The sequence below is a fragment of the Lissotriton helveticus genome, chromosome 2_1 (assembly GCF_964261635.1).
Source record: "Lissotriton helveticus chromosome 2_1, aLisHel1.1, whole genome shotgun sequence".
Taxonomy (NCBI): Eukaryota; Metazoa; Chordata; class Amphibia; order Caudata; family Salamandridae; genus Lissotriton; species Lissotriton helveticus.
The window spans coordinates 74342576-74363366 of record NC_136059.1 but is presented as its reverse complement, the minus strand read 5'-3'; the positions used below and the strand labels follow the sequence as shown (position 1 = coordinate 74363366).

The window sequence follows — 20791 nt, the reverse complement described above, 5'->3', positions numbered from 1 at the left end:
AAACTTCTTCCTGGGCTAAAACAAAGGACCAAATGGCTGAATCCTTTGGAAAGTACAATTAGGCCTCAGCAAGTGTGTTTTATTTTGGACAATTATTTGCATAGAAATGTTTCAGAATTGCCTGTAAAAATCATGCCTTTTTAGCCACTCTATGGGAAACTGATCTACAAAAATCATACCACTTTACCCCCCAGATTCTGCTGTAGAGAAATGTACCTCAAACTGCCCTGAGAGGGTTGAGCTTGCTTATTGTGCTTGCTTGATTACTGCAATTTAGAGCTTGCATTAACGTTTCTGAAGCACCTAAGTAGCGACTATGGCTGGCTAAAGTACCTTCATTGAATCCAGAGTCCTGAAGTACAAGTTACTTACCTTTGGTTACGCCTTATCTGGTAGAGACCTGATCTAGCCACAGATTCCTTACCTTTGAATTTCCTAGGCATACGACTGGATTCAGAAGATTTTTCTTTGAGCAATATCCCTGTGCGCCGGTAGGTGGCATCCGTTTGCTCCATGTGGCATTGTCTGCGCAGTTGTGACGTCCGTTTCACCCAATATAGGCACCACCTCAGTGCCCTGGCGATAGTTACCTTTCACTACATTCCACGCCTGAAGCTCGGAGCAATGTAGTGCACCAACATTGGTGTGTCAAACCTGAAATCAGCCCTGACCCTAGAAACTTGTCAGCAGAGTGGAGAGGATGGGTGGGTTGGTAAGGAATCTGCGGGTAGATCATGTCTCTACCAGATAAGACGTTACAAAAAGTAGGTAACAAGTCCATGTGCAGATTCCTTACCTTTGAATACATACCCAAGCAATACCATCCCTTTAGGAGGGACTGCGGACAAGTTTAGACCACAAGTCCTGCATGACAGATCAGCAAAAAAGACCGTCCCTCCAGACTTGACTGTCCAGGTAGTAGCGCTTGGCAAACGTATGCAGGGATGCCCACGTTGCTGCCTGACAAATGTCGAGGACTGGACCTCCACGTTGCAACGCCGTTGTGGTAGTAGTCTTAGCTCTGGTAGAATGAGCCCACAAGCCTTCAGGAGGCTGATTTTCGGCCAGAGCACAACACATTTGGATGCAGAGAATAACCCATTGAGAGATAGTCCTCTTCTGAGCTGCACAACCTTTCTTCCTACCAACGTACCCCACAAAGAGTTGGTCATCCACCCGGAACCCTTTAATGTGGTCAAGGTAGGACGACAATGCTCTTTTTGGGTCCAGACGGTGGAGTTGCTCCTCTTCTTTAGAGGGGTGCGGAGAGGCGGAGAAAGTGGGCAAGGTGACAGATTGCCCCACATGGAATGGTGTTACTACTTTCGGGAGGAAAGACGCCCTAGTGTGAAGCACCAATTTGTCAAAGAATATTGTCAGGGAAGGAGGCTTGTATGACAAAGCATGCAGTTCATTCATCCTCCTGGCAGATGTGATTGCCACTAAAAAAACAGTTTTGATGGTAAGCGGCTGGAGGGGGCAGTTGTGCAGAGGTTCGAATGGAGCATGCATCAAGAAGGCAAGAACCAAATTAAGGTCCCTCTAAGGCATAATGAAAGGGGAAGGTGGACACATATGTACAACGGGGGAAGCAGAAAGAGGATCAATAGACCTTTCTGTGCAATATTTTACAAATTTGTTCCACCGGCAGGCATACACTGTCTTGGTGGAGGGCCAACTGGCCACCAAAATAAAATTACAAACTTAGGCATGAAGATCGAATGCTATCAACTGCTGCCGCTGAATCTTCACGCAAGAAGGCCGGTTCACCCCAATGCTTGGTGCGGCCATAAGTTACAGGTTAGAGTTAGTTTTAAGTATTTGGGTATACAAATAGCCAAAACAGACGGGGGATTTCTGTCAGGAAAGCTACAACTTCAATTGGAACGCTTGCAGAGAGACGTCACCCACTGGAGAAAACTGCCGATATTGCTTATGGGGAGAGCTGTACTCTTCAAGATGATGTCCTTACCACGAATACTATACGTTGTGCAAAACACCCCCTGCCCGATACCTGACAAATTCTTTGAGGACGTAAATAGCAAATTAAGAACACTACTGTGGGATGGTGGGGGTGCAAGAATTGCATTAGCCAAATTACAGAAAGGAGTCTATGAGGGTGGTCTGGCCATCCCTGATCTACAAAAGTACTACTGGGCCTCGCACTTAATGGTAATTAATGACTGGGTGTTTACGGATAGGAACGACCCGGCATACAGAGTGGACCACTGGGCAATGGGGCCGGAGGACACCGAAGAGCACTATATAGACAGGGGGAAGAAAGACGGCATGCCATCTCATACACAGATAGTAGTAAGTGTGTGGACGAAAGCCAATCGATTTTTGGGCTGGGCCAATAGATGGACTGAACAGACCCCCCTATGGAACAGTGATACACTACAGGAAGTAGCTAGGCTACAGGGTTTCGATAAATGGAAACTGATAGATATAGTGCGCCTAGGAGATGTATGGCGGAGACAGGCCATGCTCACGTTCCCTGAACTACAGAAAGTCTACCAATTAGTGGATACAGAACATTATAGGTACTTACAGTTGAGAGCAGATTCCTGAATACAGTCTGCTTGAGGATGGATTATTATTGGATCCAATCCTAGAAAAAGCACTCTCATGCACCTATAAAAAGATTATTAATAATGCCCCGGACCTCCTCGTGAGGCTAAGGGTGACCTGGGAATCTGATGGGGCTTGTTGGAAGAAGACGACTGGGTGGAGGCAGTGCAAAGCCATAGAGGTGGCGATCAGGGCACGGTTCAGGCTTGTCCATCTGCAAATCCTACACAGGTCATACTCCACCAGTGTGCTCATGTTCAAGCTGGGGCGCATACCCATGGAAAATTGTCAGAGGGGGTGTGATCAGAGGCGGTATTGGCAGGGGTGACGCGGATAATCTCGGAAGTGGTGAGACAGGAAGTTCCTATTGATGCCAGGTGGCATGTGTTATGTATATCGGGAGAACAGGCATGGCCTAAATACCAACGCATCTGGCTGCTAGTGGTGGCAAAGATGGCAAAAAGGAATATTGCCGGGGCCTGGGGAGCCACACAACCACAGACAGTGAAACGATGGAACAAAGATATGGATTGCTGCGTGCGGCCGAAAAGACAGTATATAAAAGCAGGAGGTGCTCCAAGAAACGGGGGAAGTGTGGCAGCAATGGGAAGCATACAGGGGCAATGGAGATACCTGTGGCTTGGAATGGGAGGGGGTGGCGGGCAGGGTGTCTCGGGATAGGAACCTGATTGAACGACTGAAGATGATACATAAGCTTATATGTTGCAGAATGTGTAATACGGAGATAATGAGGTACCAACATCTACGGTCTATTAGGATACTGTATATTGATACTGACGAATGTTTAATAAAAAGAAGTTTAAATAAAAAAATTTAAAAAAGGCCGGTTCACGTGGAGGATCCTCCCCTGCTGCTGCGACAGAAGATCCTCCCCTACGGGAAGCCTGATAGGGGGATAGATGCTCAATTGGAGAAGCTCTGATTATCTGCACAAATGAGCTGCGACCACCGCCAACACCTAGGTAAACACCCAAGAGGCGCTGGTAAAGCCCAAGTGGTGCACGGTGAACTGAAAATGCTTGTGGCCTACTGTAAACTGCAGGTAGCGCCAATAAGCAGGTAGGACAGGAATGTGAAAATAGGTGTCCTGCAAGTCCAACGATACCATCCAGTCTCCTGGGTGCAGGGCAGACAAGACCTGAGCCAGAGTGAGCATCTTGAACTTTCCCTTTTTGAGGAAGTAGTTGAGGCCTCGCAGATCTACAATAGGGTGAAGACCCTTGCCCTTTTTCGGGACCAGAAATTAGCCGGAATAACAACCACAGCCTACTTCTGATGCCAAACCCTCTCTGTTGCTCCCTTGGCCAAGAGTGTCTTGAGTTCCTCCTGAAGCAAAGCCAGGTGATCTTCCATCGGCTGGTCAAAAGTTGTCCATGGAGGGATGGGTAGTTTTGAAGGGGCGGGAGTAGCCCCTTTGGACCATATGGTGAACGCATCTGTCTGAAGTGATGTTCTGACAGTGGTGGAGGTGATGGATGATCCTGCCACCAATTGGCTGCCCATGATCAGGAAGGACAAGACTAGGAAGGTTTGGAGGCTGAAGCTGCAGGAGGTTTGTGGGGGGTCTGAACCCAACCACTCGCTGCCCGAGCCACGGGTTTGAAACGTGCCACGCCTACGACCGTGCGGAGGTTGCTGAACTTAGGCGGTCTCATGGAAGGCGAGTCTTCTGTAGCTATGAAAGGGACGAAAAGGCAGACGGGGCGTGTGGCCATTGAGAGGCCCAAGGACTTGGCCGTAGCCCCCGAGTCCTTAAAGTGATGCAGGACTGTGTTTGCCTCGTCTCCGAGGAGATGACGGCCATCAAGGGGGGCATCAGCGGCGTTAGGAGTCTGTCTCGCCACCAGGGAAGGTTACATTGGCACGACCAAGGTTGGTCTGGATCCATGGAGGGAGGATCGGGGATTCCTCAGTGCCAGAGCGGAACCCGATGAAGCCCCCTCTGAACCTTCAGGGCCTCATGGAGCACCAGGATTGCCAGCCACCCAAATAGGAGGCACATGGCGTTATATAATTCCTTAAGTTGGCCGGGACTCATGCCAGCTCCTGGAAGGGCGGGGAAGAGCAGAGCTGACTCAGGCACAGGTTCAGAAGAATGAGGCCTAGAACGTGGAGACGACCGGTTGTGTCGACCAACGGATGGAGAAGTGTCTAAGCGCACTTCCGAGTGGGAGGACGAAAACGTAGGACTCCTGGAGCGTTGCCCGGACCTTCCTCTCGACTGGGACTGCGAACGAGACCTCTGAGGAGAAGGACGTGGTGCTGAATGCCGGGCCGCAAGCAACTTTAAGGACCGATCCCTCAAAGATTTTGAAGCCATGGCCTGGCAGTTAGAGCACGACTTGGGCGTTGTGGTTGCACTCGATGCCCAAGTGTGGGTCAATCACTGACATGGCTTGGTGACAGGTGCAGCTCAGTTTGAAACCAGAAGTCTTCGTAGACATGATGGCAAAGCCTACACACCAACAAGGGGGAGGGGAATTGACTAAATGTTGATTTTTGGCAGGCTTTTTTTTAACGGAGGGTAGCTCTCTTCACAGATCTGCGCTGGCTGGCTCAGAAAGAAAATAACTATGTCTGCGAGCTGACCAATGCCACCTACTGACATGCAGGGGTATTGCTTAAAGAAAAGTTTTCCTGATCCAGTTTGACACCTGGGAAATTCAAAAGTAAGGAATCAGCGGCTACACGTCTATCAGATGGGCAAGTTGTTCCTTGGACTAAGACTGAAACAGAATATACCGGACCATATCAGGCAATCAGATGATTGTGTGGTACTCCTGATCGCTCCATGTGCTCAAATGCCACTATGATAAATGAAATGCAAAACCATAGACTATTCTTCAGTGTCCGTGTCCATGAAGAGGTTATGGGCATTTTTTTTGTTAATCCTTGTTTTAACCCCTTTGCCGCGGGGCTAATTCCCCCGCGGTGCTGGGTGTAGAGGGGGGCACGGTGCTTGTGACGTGCTCAGCTCGCCACGCTGCACGGTGGCGCTGTGCTCATGACGAGCTCAGCTTGTCATCAGCACAGCGCAACCGTGCATCATGACGAGCTCAGCTCGTCATGAGCACGGGAGGGGTTAAATGTTTAGCATTTTGCTGATATTAACAAATACCAACCCTTTCCATAAGATAAAGCCCTGGCGGTATAATGGCATCGAACCGCTTTGTATTATACTGTATATACTATTTCAAACCATCATCAGCTCTTAAAAGAAACCCTGACTCCCTGGTAGAGTCAAGACCTAAGATGAATGTATGTTTATGGTATTTCTATAGCGTAAGCCTGCAAAAAGAACAATTGATGGACGGAATTCTGAACAATTTCAAACACTCATCTACTGTCAGAGATCTGGGCCTAAATTCATTGTTTTGTTGTTCACCACACCATTCCAGTTTAGACCCAGTCATATGCAAATCAGTCTTGACCCCGATTCCCGTGGCAACAGTCCAGCCCGAACTGCCAGGCCAGGTCCTCCCTGGACCAGAAACAAGCATCCTACGACCGGTACATGTTGAACCTGCCCAAAGGTCAGTGAGTGCTATACTTGCCACCCTATGAAAAAAGCAATAGTACCCAACGCCCTAGGACACCTATAGTAGACAATTTGTGGTCACAGAAAGGTTAGCTATGTGTCTCAGTAGTCAAAATAGGCAATAAGAATGCAAAATTATTCCTGCAAGGGCTTAATATGTGGCATGAGGAAGAGCTGGAGCATTTCGAGAAAGCTTGTCGTATAAAGAGATGCGTCCATGGCCTCCAAATAGTAATAAAAAGTCCCCGCCCCCAGGCGACAGATGAACAGTACAAGAAGAAAGTCTAGGGAGTGAGATGGTGTTGAAACTTGAACCAGTAAGCAGGAGTTGAGAACTTACAAGACAACCAGGCATTCAAGCGTATCCTCATCCCACAGTAAGCGCACAGCAAGTCGCCATGTCCAAGGGCGTGTCACGCCCATAGTCCTCTTCTTGCAGGAGCAATTTTAAAAAGGTAGAAGCTCTCTGAACGCCCAACCACATGAGAGATCAGTATATCCTAACATGGGAAAAGCGAATGCGCCATCTTGGGCGAAAGGAAAGAGTAAATGCTACCACTTTCACTGGATGTAGCGCACAAGAAAAAAACGACTTTGCATAGACCGCTGGCTGATGGGAAATGAAACAGGAAGGATAGAGGAAACTTTTCAAAGGAAGAAAAACCTAGACATGGAAGCAAAATCACAACAGTGCACAATCTGATGTTAAGATAGCGGGCAAAGATAAAGAGGAGAAGGACAGTCACTAATTATGCGCTGATGCCGCTTTAAATTAGCAGAAGCAAATGGAAAGGGAAAAGAGGCCTGAAATGGTATTATAACAAAAATTGATAAAGGTAAAAAAAAAAGGGGGAGAAAGAGCACAAAAAAGATGCAAGGTATTAAGGAACTTTTAAAAATATAAGATTTAGCACATTAACATAGTTGAAAAGCAAGGAAAGAGTCACAGAGCATGCAAACAGGAGTCTGGGTGGGGAGTAAGTGATAGACCTCTCCATGATAAAAATGCTCGCATCCTCAACCATGAAATCACAAACCACAACAAGAAACAAATACGCATACATCTATATCAGACGTAAGAATATAATGTCCATTAAAATAGGATATTATTCTATAAATATATGCAACTCCGCCACGCCCTCCACATACACCTCCCAGCACCCACTTCCCTTCCGGAGTTTAGTTCTCTAGAGGCCCAAGTCATGTTGGGTAACCTGGGGAGAGGGGGAGTGTCCCGTATATACTGATTAATAACTGCCCCACATCCTTGGATCGCCTTAGGGAGTGATGGGTCCTTTGGACGAAGGAAACTGGCGTGACGCCCTTATGGCACCCAAAACCCTAACCACATCTTCAAAGCTACCCCTGGTCCAGCTTTCTACCTCCACACGGCATATCTCATGCCGGCCCGTCTCTTTCGAGCCGGTGCGAGAACCTCCCCGGCCTGTGCGCGTGGTGCTGGCACCCCAGCCGACTTCTATCACATGGTATGGCTCTGTCCGGCCTTAGATCCATTCTGGAAAGGGGTGGAAATGGAGCTTACACGGGCTTTGGGATGGGTAGTTCCCCACGACCCGAAGCATTTGTTATTGGGAGTGTTTGATGGCCTGGACGGCTCCCGGGCCGACAAGCGCTTTCTGGGAACAGCGTTGGCAGTGGCGAAACGAGACATTGCGGCTAGATGGTCCCAGACTGAGGCACGGGTACTACAGAAATGGAGGAGGGGTGTGGACTGGTGAGGGGTGCAGAAGGAGGCCCTCTTTGAGGCTCGGGGATGCCCAGAGATGTTCAGCAAAGTGTGGGGCAATTGGTTTGGCCTGTTACCATCTTGATGAGTCCTATCTTGCTAACTCAATCTGTTATGGGGGCGCTAGTTCCTTACTCTGAAAAGACTAATAAGATCTGTGTTGTCATTAGGGAGGGTGAGGGGTTTTTAAATGAAATGTGTGACTTGTTACCAATGAACTTATTTGGATTGCAAACTTCAATAAAATTTGATTATCAACAAAAAATAGGATATTAAAAGGGCAGAATCTTCACTTAAAGGTTAGTGAGGGATTGCTTAAAAAAAGAGAACATTTTAGATTTACACTATATGCAGAATTGCAAAATTAGAATTCCCACGGTTCCTCAGCAATCAATCGGTGCCCTTCAGGACGGTCTCCCCTCACGAAACACCAGATAGCCAGAGCCCAGGCCACAAGAAGCATCAATATCACACCATACACCAGAATGGCCTGTCACGAGACGCATAATTCTCCCTCCACTCCACAGCCCCTTACTACACTGCTCTCCAGTGTCCTCCCTGAATTTTACACCTCGCAAACCATCACAAACTCACCTCTCCCAGGGAGTCTCTTGTTTGGGGGTCCTCGGCTAATAGCGCTTAGGAATTGGCAACTTGTATTTGGGCCACTTCGAGGCCTGGAAGGGCGGAGGGACACAACTATCCATCAGGTAGGCCATCCACAGCCAAACCGCACACTTACGCATACCTGCAGTACTTCATCTCCTCCCTCACTCCCTGCCACCAGCTTGTCCAGACGGGGACTTCAAGGTCCCAGAATCTACCACTCTCCCCCTGATTATCCAAAGGCTTCATCCTCTCCTCATCGTCCGCATCTACACAAAACCTCTCCGAAGCCACTGACAGACATCATCAGCCATCATTATGCTGATGATGCACAACTATATTTACAACTATTCACAATATTCAGCATCTCAAATGCTGCTGCAAACTCATTCAACATCTCATGTCCAGCAACCTGCCTAAAACTCCAACCACAACAGAACTCTTCCTGTTCACCAACAGCAACAAACGAGCAAAGCTCCAGGCCTGGCAATTAAATTGAAACCCACAAGATTCATCCCCTAAATGACATTGGAGGCGCTGGTGTTCAAAGTTACTCAGTGATTTTGTGCTCAAAGAGCACATCTCCAAGATACCTTGGTGGCAGGAATCCTGCTTTGTAAAGAACCGACTTCAGGACAAAAGGACAAGCCTTAGTCGTCTTGCATCTGGACAGAGGCGATGTCCTGCACTGTGGTCTCCCGCATACCAAACTGGTCTCCCTGAAAAGTAGCCTAAGGAACTTTGATGTTTTGACCCCAACCCTACTGGAACTGCATTGGCTCCCACTCAGTGCGATCATTTTCAAGACCAGGCATATCACATGAAGGTCCACCAGACGTGGCATCGCTTCACAACTGGCCAATAAAGCAACCACAGTGTGTGGATAGATGTCCACCAGAAAGCAGAAGATAGCCAGATGTAAACAACCATTGGGAAAAGGACAGATCAGTCAATACATGGGGATAGAGCACAGCCCCGTTCAGCACTGGAAATGCTGAACTCTTATGCCTTGTGAAGGACCCGGCGGAGTGTCTCAAGGCAAACGCTCCTGTCCACCACTTGAGTGATCTTTAGCTAGGTTTTCACTCCTCAAATACACATATATCCCAAGTCAAGGGCGAATGGATGTTGGGCTAGTACAAATAATGCTTACATTGCACAAAATGTGGATTGCTGGTCACAATGGCTTCATGTGCCACACAAGTCTTCTTTGGGACCAGTTGCAAATATTTAATAGATTTAGGGTTGCTAATGCGTTAAACAAGGGTTATGTATAATGAATTGGGCAAAACTCTAATTTCCAACTATCTGAAACAAAATCATAGCAGCTATAGAGTGAATATACCAATAGACCGACATCACAAAATATTGAAATAATAATAGGATGAATGCACTTTGGATAAGAGAGGAGAGACAAGTGCTTGATTCTAGTAATCAAGGGCCTTTAGAGGTCTAGGATCCTATTATGACAAGAGAGTTAAAAAATGTTTTAAGGGATAACAGACGGTTGTGTCGTACTTGGCAATCGCGGTACAAAAGGGGGTGGTAATGGACGGAGCATCTGAATCAATCAAACACTCACACCCAGTCAAAAGATCTGGGTTTGACCCATCACCGTTCTTTAGCCCACTCTGCCACGCCAGTTCAGACATGGCTATATGCAAATTAGTCTGACCCTGTGGCTCATGGGAACAGTTCAGCCCGAACTGCCAAGCCATGCCTTCCCTGGACGGGAAACAAGCTTCCGAGGACCGGTTTCTGGCATTACACCCCTTTTGAAGTACTTGGCAATCGGCCTGTTGAAAGCATAACTTTTCTGTTGTGCCGTACTTGGCAATCGGCATTTCTTTTCTGTTTTCACCCGAATGGGAGAAACTAAGGTTGCAGTTTGAAAGATTCTCAGTGTGAATCGTATACCCAATCGCCAAACGCAAAACAGTTCCCTCTAATTTACATGCAGATCTTGGATACTGACCTCAGGTGCAGAAGTGTTTAAAAAACACGCAGACATTACCCACAGCCTCAGCCATGGACTTAACCTGATGAAGGCCTCGTGTGCTACACATATCGAACTGCTGGTAACAGACGGGATTAGCTAGGGAAAGGAGAGCTTCGGTCCAGAGCCAGGCAATATTAGAGTATCTCAGCCAGAGGAACAAAGGTCTTAAAATTTGTTCGAATTAGCCCCATACCCAAGGGATGAGTGCATTTGGTTTTTTGATTACGTGCAGACAATTTGTCCTTTTACCAGGCATTACATTACTACAATTTGGCAACAGCGAGTGGCAACTATGCGACAAGTTGAACGTGTGAGGAGCCATCCTTTGGCATGCTTATCAGACTATCCCATTTCCATTAACAGTCCCCAGTGACCAATTCAACTCACTCAACTTATAGACTCATGACCACCCTCCCCACACAAGACGCCTAGATGTTTCAGCCCAAATGAATTATTGAAGATTACAAATACATATTTATGCATTTATTATTCATTATGAGTGTCCCTCTGCTGCATTACTTTGAGATGTGAAAATGCTGCATACAAACATTTCTGCAAGCGACAACACGGTAACCGGGATTATTTCTGCACAGTGATAATGTTGTACCGCAAACAATGTGGACAGCACTTTGCCTTCCATAATGAAGTTATGCTTCATAATGGCACTCGACGCAAACATTAGAGCATCCCTGCAAAAGACCACAGGGAATTAGAGGCAACAGTAATTAAAAGGCCACAACATGCGCTTTAAAACGACTCCTAATTAATGGTGCAGGCGGCTTTGGATCTGCAAAGCGGAAGGTTAACAACCGTGTAAGATCTCGTTAGGCGTCCACCGAGGCTGGCCGGAACCATGTTCCCACAACATAGGGTCGATATTAGCAATGCATAGTCAATTTAACCAATTAAAAGGAAGCTGAAAAGCTCTTGATGGTTATCGCTGCAGAGAGCCCCATTTCAAGAGGGTTTTAACCTACAAGTGAAGCCCAATTGTGACCATATGCAAACTAATTTACTCTTTGGAATACACTGAAAGACATCGCCTTTAAAATCTGCAGGCAACAATTTGCAGTTTGGAAAGGAAAGAAGGTAACTGTTTGGTGCCAATTAAATAAAATCAACTACTAACCTTGGTTTCTGAGTAGCATCTTTGGAGTCTTTTGCACCAAACCAGCTGCTCGACTTGCTACGTTCATCAGGGGTCACAGTGGCGGGTGGAGAATTTGTCTGCATTGGCCCAGTCTTCTCCACAAAGGTCTTGCTTCCAGGATCGCTTTTTCCACTTCCATGTTGAAAAAGGCCCACTTTGGGCTTCTTTTCCTCCTTTTTGGTTTCCTCGTGAGACTTCTCCTTTGCCGCATCCACGGACATCACGAATGGAGTGGCAATTTGCACAGGTTTGGCTTCTGGGCGGACGTCTTCAATTTTGCCTTTGCTGTTGGAATGGTTGAGGGTAATCACTTTAGTGGAGACCTTGGACTCGTCATGTGCGGCTGTAGCTGGAGGGGCAGGTTTCGACTCTTCTAGCTTTTCAGAGCTGTTACTCGATATTTTTAGGTACGGTGAACGAGCAGCAACAGATATCGCATTGGCGAGCTCGTCTGGTTTTTTGGCGATATTCTGCATTGACCTGGACACAGCGGATGGCTCGGTGATATGCAGATTGGTCTTTGGTGCGGGCTCTTCCGCGTACACGTGGCTTCCATTGACACACACAGAAGATTTGGATACAGGGCTGTTCTTTGGCTTCAGATTATTGACCGCCTTTGGCTCTGGTAATGTGCTGCTATTGAGCTGACCAACTTCGTCGCTGAAAGCCCGCTTGTGAGTCTGCCATGGGGAAGAAGCTGGATTGTCTTAAAACACAGAAAATGAAAAACAAGACATCGGGGAACAGAAGGAAAAGTAGTTATTTATATGGCCACATCTATTTCCACAAACCTCAAACAGTATGCATAAGAATACTTTACATGTTAAAGCCAGCACAAAGCATATATAGTCCCTGATTGGCCTCTCGACATTAGACAATTAGTCAAAATGCCTTCCACCAATGAGAGCACCAGGCTGCATTTACTCCTCACTACTTCATTTTGTTATTTTTAAAATCAGGTCCCAATAGGATCAATCATTTACATGTAATCAAACAATAAATGAAACCTACAAAAACAACCAAAGTCACAAGAACTTCTTAACCTGGCAAGCACCAATAACAATTCAGTCTTTAAGTGCATGGAGTACAGTTTACTTTAAAATGCAATGCATTTATATACATGGCTGTGTCTCGGTACTTAAACACCTGCTGGCGTTCATCATACTTCGACTCTCTCCATATAGGCTATAGGACCATCCTGGATGCATAAAGACGTGGCTTCTTGCTTCAGTCTAAAATAAAAGTATTCATCTCTCGTAGGCACCCTGGCTGAAAGAAGAGAGCGCACACATCCTTATGGCCACCCACCCATGCATCTTTATACCCACCCACCTTTAAAACTAGTCAGGCTGACTTGACTAGACCTTTAAGTACTAGAACGTCTCTCAGAAGACCTCTACAAATAGGTGGATACATGTTCCACACAGTTGTGCCCAACATCTGACGTAGAGCATGGCTGTGGGTTTGTCTGCGAGCACTAAGATCACACTGCCCTGCACAGAGCAAAGGAAGTATTCAGGGACTAGGACACTGTTGCAAAGCTGGTCTTCTAGACACCACCTAGACTCGGTCCATCTGGAGGAGAGTGTCCATCACAGGTGAGACCTCTGGAGCGAAGGACAATCGTGTCAAGTGCATTTTCTTCCGAGCCCATCACAACAGGCTCAAAGAGCACCCGGCTGTTGATGGGGTGCATCAACGTGTGCTACGGATCCAAATTTTAACACAAAAGGAGAGTTAGACTTAATTGTGAGTGGCACGTTATGAGCATGGCCAAACAGGGACACCAGAACACAAGAGGCCAGAAGACCTAAACTGCTCGTCCACCACCGGGCTCCAGCAGTACGTAAGCTCCTAAATTAAACAAGCATTGGCATAGCCAATAGGTCTCGCTTGTGGGACCTTATAAGTATTTAGTTTTGCAGCACAATATCCTTGGTGCAACAAGGATATTGTGCTGCAAAACTAAATACTTATAAGGTCCCACAAGCGAGACCTATTGGCAATGCCAATGCTTGTTTTAATAGTCGGGTCGGAATTTGTTGAGATGGCGGAAGGTCAGCTGCAGAAATGATTCATATTTATCGTCGACCCTGGAGCTAAAGCTGATCAGCATGGCTACTCTTGACAGGTTGTTTGTGTGTAGCTCGGAGTCTCAATGAATCTCCCGGTAATAAATAAAGGCCAGGCACACACATGCTTTACTCGTAAATAAACGGTGTTGTACGCAGAAAAGTAATTTATAGTCATAAACTGATATTTGACAAAATAAAAGTGCACCATGTGGTAAAGAAAGGGATAGAAGGAGAGTTTAAGGGTGGGAAATCCTGCAACCATGTGTGGAATGTAGAACATGTGTACGCTGTGCAACATACATCAGTGCTATATTTGCACGGGGAGACAGAAACAAAACATGGCCAATGGAAAAATACACCTAGCACATTTCGATAGGGGCGTTGCTTATTTTACACTGGCACTCGATGCACAATAAAATGTAATTAGAAGCACTTACAGGTTGTCCAGTTAGACCAGGCACACCGGGGTTGTCAACAAATGCGTGCGCCGGGAAAGGAAGGCAGAGAAGGGGAGGGGGGAGGAGAAATGCGACACGGCGGGCAGGGGAGGGGGCCGAGTGGGGAGAGCGGCGAAAAAAATGTCAACAAATGCGTGCGCGGGGAAACTGAGCCATGACTAATTAGGGGAGGAGAAGCTGAGAAGCCGCAGAGCGCACGCTGGGCGAAGCCCTTTGATGTGCTGTGCGGCGGCCATTAAAAAAATGCAATTAGGAGGGAGGGAGGCTGATGCACGTTCTTGTTTGATCACGTCATTCACGTGAACGTAAACAAAACCGCAGCAGAAAGCCCTTAGTTTGACGAGTATTTTGGCTACTTGAATTCTCGCTCCGCTCGATGCGCTTGCGCGCATCGATAGGTCGCGAGACCTAAAACCTGGATCCTTCTTAGGAAGATCCGATCAGAATTGAATTCCTAGCATGTGGCAAGTCCAGAACAGTGCTGATAAAAACCCGCTTCTTGAAAGTTATATGGATGGACTTGGACTTACTGGCCAAGAGGGCCACTCAAGTCAAACCACCCCCCTTGAGCTGGCAGACTGCAGATTACTTAAGAAACTCCTGACGAGCAGGTTTTCGATATTACAAGATAGATCATCATTGCACAGACGAAGAAAGGGTTCACCCCGGTTCTAACATTTCAAAAAATCTGAAAACTGAGTTCAGGCCAAGGTGAAGATCCATGGGGTGGCAGGTGTCAATCACCACAATCCTCATATCAGATGAGGCACCCATAGGAGGAAAGGAAACTAGCTGTCCATAATACACGCTGGTCGAAGCCAAACACCCGTAGGAACTGCTGACAAGACCCATGCAGAGATGACCATATTGAATGCCCAGTTGCATAAATAAGGGTGAGGACCGCCAGTCGTCGGTGGAGCCCAGCCTCATGAGAGAAGAAACTTTTGGTAGTCATCTACTAGTGCTTTCTCTGCCCACTTGAGGGGGCGTCGCACACCTGGCCTCACAGCTTTAAGCGCCTCTGACACCTCAGAGTACCACCGCTCATCTGGCTTTGTGATTCAGGCCGAGCCATTGCAATGCTCCGTGAAGAACACCGTAGAACTGGCTGCAAGTGATCAGGATGGAACGACCCCCGCACTGGCACTCATTTGGGAGGTCACCCTTTACGAATTGAATATCCTTATAAAGCACATCTGGACTGCACAGTACGAGGGCGTTTACACCTAACCTATTTCCTGAAAATACACAGCTGCAGAGACCGCGTTAACCACATGAACCAGTGAAACGATAAGTCCAATGCAATTATAAGTAGATCGAAGAATACAGAGTAGGAGAGCATAATTTGAGTTAATTGAGCATTAGTGTAGGAACTGGTGGAAGAGGTGGGCTTAAGATACGTTTTGAAGGCTTGGAAGGTGAGCATCTTCCTGTAGTGGAAGGGTAGGAGCTCCAGGAAGTGGTGGGGCAGCTGTGAACGATTGCCTCTGAGGAGGAGTCCTTCTCAATTTATCTATTTCAAGTTGGACGGTGTTTCTCCCTCAGAGGCATCTCAAGCCTACAGAGATAGAAAGCAGTCTGCGATAAGGAAGACTGTAGTGGTGATGGCTTTGTAGGCCAGGGAAAGGGTTTCATTAGGATCTTTGCCATGATTTGGCCAGTGAAGTGCACACAGTGTTGATATGATCAGATTCTCACAAGATAGTGAATGGAGCCTGGCTTTGAGAGGTGCAATAGTTTACAAGGAGAGCCAGTAGAGACAGAATTTTGCAAATCCAGTCTAAAGATCGCAAATGCTTTAACAACTGTTTTCTAAATTGATTAAGTGTGAAAAGGTGCCTTATCATTCGACGGCGAGATGCTCGATCTTTATGTTTCCAGGAAAAAGCAGGAACATTTACTCCTGTGAGAGGAGGATGAAATCCTTGGTCTGGGGATTTACAACAAGGAAAGTTTTTAGGACCATTTCTGCAGTCATTCAAGGGAGGCAGGTACAAACAATGACGAGGCTACGAGCTATTGAAGACTTTGGGTGTAACTGAGCGGCATTTGCAAATTGGTCGACAGAAATGTATGAACCCTCGAGCATCGGTCTCAGGGCTTCGTGGACAAGCAGAACAGAGCAGGGGCTTGAATCAAAGCCTGTGGAACATCACAGTGGACGGAAAATTGAGCGCTACTGGATCCCGGTAATTTTGTTTGTTTGCGTGGCGTCTTTTTCAGTATGAAGTTATTTGACCAATCGTCTAAGAGTTGGGGTGGGGTTAGAATTGGTACTTACAAGTGTCTACCTCACACATTTGCAAAGACTCATAACTGTAGAGCTCTGTGCGCTCAGCAGATAAGCCAAGGATTGGCTGACCATGTATTCTGAAACTTTCTAACCTTCTGACACACAGTGAAACTAGCAACTCCAGATTTCTCAAATGGGGTACATTCTACGCGCCTGGAAGCAACTCACTCAGGCGAGATTAAGTAAAACATGTTCAAGCAGTTTTACCCATTCTGTGTCTATGGGAAAATGTGTTCATACATCTGGCCCTATATCCACTACATGGATTACCTTAAAGTGTTTTACTTTAGTTGTTCAGAAATTAATCACTGCTTTGCCATTAGAGTTAAGGACTTGAATATAGGGCCTGACAGGGACTCTTTTCAATGCCCAGGTTTAATTAGTACCGGGTCTGAGACCAGGTGGGACCCGGCCCACATAAAGCCCTGGTCATAAGTTTTTACTGTTTTTTGTTTGCCGTGGTTTTGTCTAAGAAATTCGGTTTTATTATTGTGCACATTTGCAGAGTATAGGGTTAATTTTGTCTGGCCAGATGTTTTATATGTGTCTTGCTTTGTACTGGATGGGGTGGAAGGAGGGCTTTATCCTTACCTTGTTTGCAGTTGTGTGTGTACACAGACTGTGGGTTTCAGTTAATGTTGCTTGATCTCCTTGTGTAATCAGGGTGTTGACTCATCTTCTGTTTTGCTGTGTCATACATATGTATGTGCGGTCTGTCTGTCCTCATTTCTCACTCTGTATCTGCAATGCAGTATGCGTTGTGAGTCTGCGTGATGTAGTGACTGTTCTGTGTGGTCAAGGTTCTATTGACATCTGCTGGGAAGATGCCAGGGTGGAGTAGAAAGTCACCATTGATCTTGTTATTTTTATGTCTGGGTTAGGGGTCTAAACAGATATATTTTCCAGTACACACAATGAGCATTGGGTCTGCCTCTTCCAACCATTGGATTTTATTTAACCAGCCTCTTTCAGCCAATGGCATGAGACTTTCAACCATACCCTGGCTCAGCCCAGAGGAGGGGTTCCTCTCTCAACTATTGCTACTGGCTGTTCGGATGTATCCTTCACTCTTTAACAGAGTGTATGCACTGGACTGCATGGGGGACTATCTTACAGCTTCTTGCCTGTGCCTTTGACTGCTCCTTGTGGTTAATACACACATATGCAAATTTGTCTTTACAGGAGTTTCTATACAAAACAAAGAACTACTGATTTTGCCAAGGATTGTTTTTGTACAGTGCTAGGTCAAATGGAAAAATGCTTCAAAGAGCTTTCAAAGGTGGCATTACAGAAGCTGGGTAAAAGGGTAAGCAGCCAAGATAACACTAAAATATAGGAAGAACCTATTGGCAGAGGAGCACAATCAAACCTGTTGGAAAGGCCATTACCAAAGGTCGGTAACTTCTTACCATTGTGGCTACTTCTATCCACGGACTCATAACTGTGTGAATCCTTAACATATCAATGCCCCTTCAAGGAGGGGAGTCTGAGTAGTGGACATACATCAGAAAGTCTTACAGACCTAAAGCTGGCAAAATCGCCCTCCATGTGGACTTACAAATCAATACAGACGTGCCCAATGAACGTATGGACAGATGTCAATGTAGGCGCATGGCAAACATCGAGAACAGAGGGGCCGATTCACAGAACTAACTTAAGACAAAATCCTAAACTTACTACTTTTGGTATTCACAGAAGGCACTTAGTAGTAGTAAAGTTAGGATATTGACTGAAGACAGACTGAAGACAGACTGAAGACAGACTGAAGACAGACTGAAGACAGACTGAAGACAGACTGAAGACAGACTGAAGACAGACTGAAGACACACTTAAGACACACTTAAGACACACTTAAGACACACTTAAGACACACTTAAGACACACTTAAGACACACTTAAGACACACTTAAGACACACTTAAGACACACTTAAGACACACTTAAGACACACTTAAGACACACTTAAGACACACTTAAGACACACTTAAGACACACTTAGTCAAAATCCTGTCTTAAGTCTGTCTTAAGACAAAATCCTAACTTTACTACTACTAAATGCCTTCTGTGAATACCAAAAGTAGTAAGTTTAGGATTTTGTCTTAAGTTAGTTCTGTGAATCGGGCCCAGAATGCTCTAAGCTAGGGCTGTAGTCACAGCTTTCACCCTGGTAGGTAAGTCCATTGTGGCAAAGGATGAACAGTCTGATGGACAGAACAAGCCTTCCAGATCAACATCGTACTTCTTAGCCCTGTTCATATATACGGTGGGGTCAACAGGCATAGCCTCTTCTCCATTGAAGGATGAAGTTGGAGTAAGAAGGCAGATACTGATGTACTTCCCAATATGGAAATGTGATCACTTTCAGGAAAAATGGTCCTAAGTGCCAGCTTGTCAGGGAAAAGTGTAATAAACAAAGGATGAACTGATAGCGCCCTACGCTCACCAAGGGGAAGCTCGGAAGTGACTGCAAAAGGAAAACAGTTTACGGTCAAAAAGTACTAGTGTAAAGAAGCACAAAGTCAGCACACATCAGAAAAATTAGGACCACATAGAAGTCATACTGTGGTTTGATAAAGTGAGCATTTGGAAACATGTAAAAGCTCTTCTAAGAAAAGCACCTCAACAGTCCATTTAAATAGAGAGGTCTGATCAGGCAAACAATGCAAGGCCCCTAATTGCACCCGCACCAAAGCCTTGCTGGGCTGAAGACAACACAAAAAAAAAAAGAACTTCAGACCATATCACCTGTAGGAGTGTTGGGGACAGTTAACCCGTGTACTCACACGCATAACAAATCTAGAGCAATGGCCTGAATATTTCACCTTGGTGGAGGGATTGCAGATAGTGGACATCCACCAGTCCTGGCGCGAGGTTTAACCGCATGCGTGCGGGCGGAATTCCGCCCGTACGCTGGGTTTTGCGAAACCGCACTTTACGTGACGAGCTGGGCTCGTCATGAGCGTGCGAGGAGGCTACGCCATGACGAGCCCAGCTCGTCATGAGCGTCGAAGGGATTAAGTCTCTCAACTGGAGCCAGTCAATCTTCACACATGAAGGTGTGGATTGTGGAGATTCAGATCTAGCCCTCGGCTTGCTGCTGGGACCATAGATTCTCCCGAAGAAGAAGTCGAAGTGGAAGGCAGATGCTCAGCGGTTTGGATTACCAGACCATCCAAATCTACTTCAGGGCTACTAGAATAAGTTGTGCTCATGAGCCGCAGGGGTAGAATCAGGGGAAGAGGGGCAGATGCATGCAGAAGACCGGAGTCCCAAAGAAGACTGAATAAGTCTCTTATGGATCGGAGTGGGAAAAGTTTCGGAGTATCAAGCGGTCTATCAAGGGTGTGACCCCCATTGTGCGAAGATACTCTGTGCCGCTTCCAGATGCAGGTGCCACTCATGGTCAGTACGACAACATCTGCGGAGTTAATCTGCTCAGATATTGAAAGGACCCCGGCTAGGTGACGGCTAGGCACGGAGAGCTTGTGAAGTGCCAGCAAGTGCCACAGTCTCAAAACTTTCAAAGAGAAAACCCAGGACCCCATTCCAGCCAGTTATTCCAATACTACACAGCTTTCATATTATTCATTACTAAGCTTTAATAAACTGTTGAACGCCGAGCAGCTCCAGGAGATGTAATTTATAGTGCTGCTCGGCGAGAGATTACACCTCTGATCTCCACACATTGCCCCGTTGACCTCCCCAACAGAGAGATGATGATACCCCAGTCAACGCCAACTTCTGAAGGGAGTGAAGAATGACCTTCCACACATCAGATTAGTGTCAGACATCCACCACTGAAGGTCTTGCATCACATAGTCAGTGATCTGGATCCTCTCCAAAAGGCTTTTCCAATGATGGGCCCACTGCAGCCTCTGGTTCCATTGAAGGGCTAACGTGCCAGTGGGTGTGAGGCGCCAGCAGGACTTATGCTACTAGACCAAGGAACCTTAGAATACTCATCGGTGGAACAGCGGCTTGTGCCTGAAACAGAGATCATAGCCTGAATGGCCCAGACTCGCTGTGGAGGTGGGAAATCCGTCAAGTAAATTACGACCAGGAGGGCCCCAATGAAGGGAAGTTTCTGGAAAGGTAGCAGATTGGATTTGAACTCTCTGATTGAAAACTTCTGAGTGGACAATAACAATATTGTGCGTCTGATACAAACACTACTTAAGGTGAGATCGCATCAACAGACAGTTGTCAATGTGCAGTAATGTGTGTCTTCCTGATCTGCAAGGTTAGGCCACAACCACGGGCCCTTCTCTGAAACAAGTTCAGCAACTTGAGGTCTAGACTCCAGCCAGGTCCCCTTTCTTTCTTGGGGACTAGGA

General features: G+C 46.6%; 1 protein-coding gene across 1 annotated transcript in view; it reads right to left on the bottom strand.

The window, feature by feature from the left end:
* Positions 1-20791, bottom strand: part of RAB11FIP5 (RAB11 family interacting protein 5) — a 261973-nt gene that overhangs the window by 97941 nt on the left and 143241 nt on the right. Inside the window, exon 3 of the mRNA XM_078674488.1 lies at positions 11612-12338. Within this exon, the coding sequence (XP_078530614.1) occupies positions 11612-12338 (727 nt within the window). The remainder of the gene's footprint in view (positions 1-11611; positions 12339-20791) is intronic.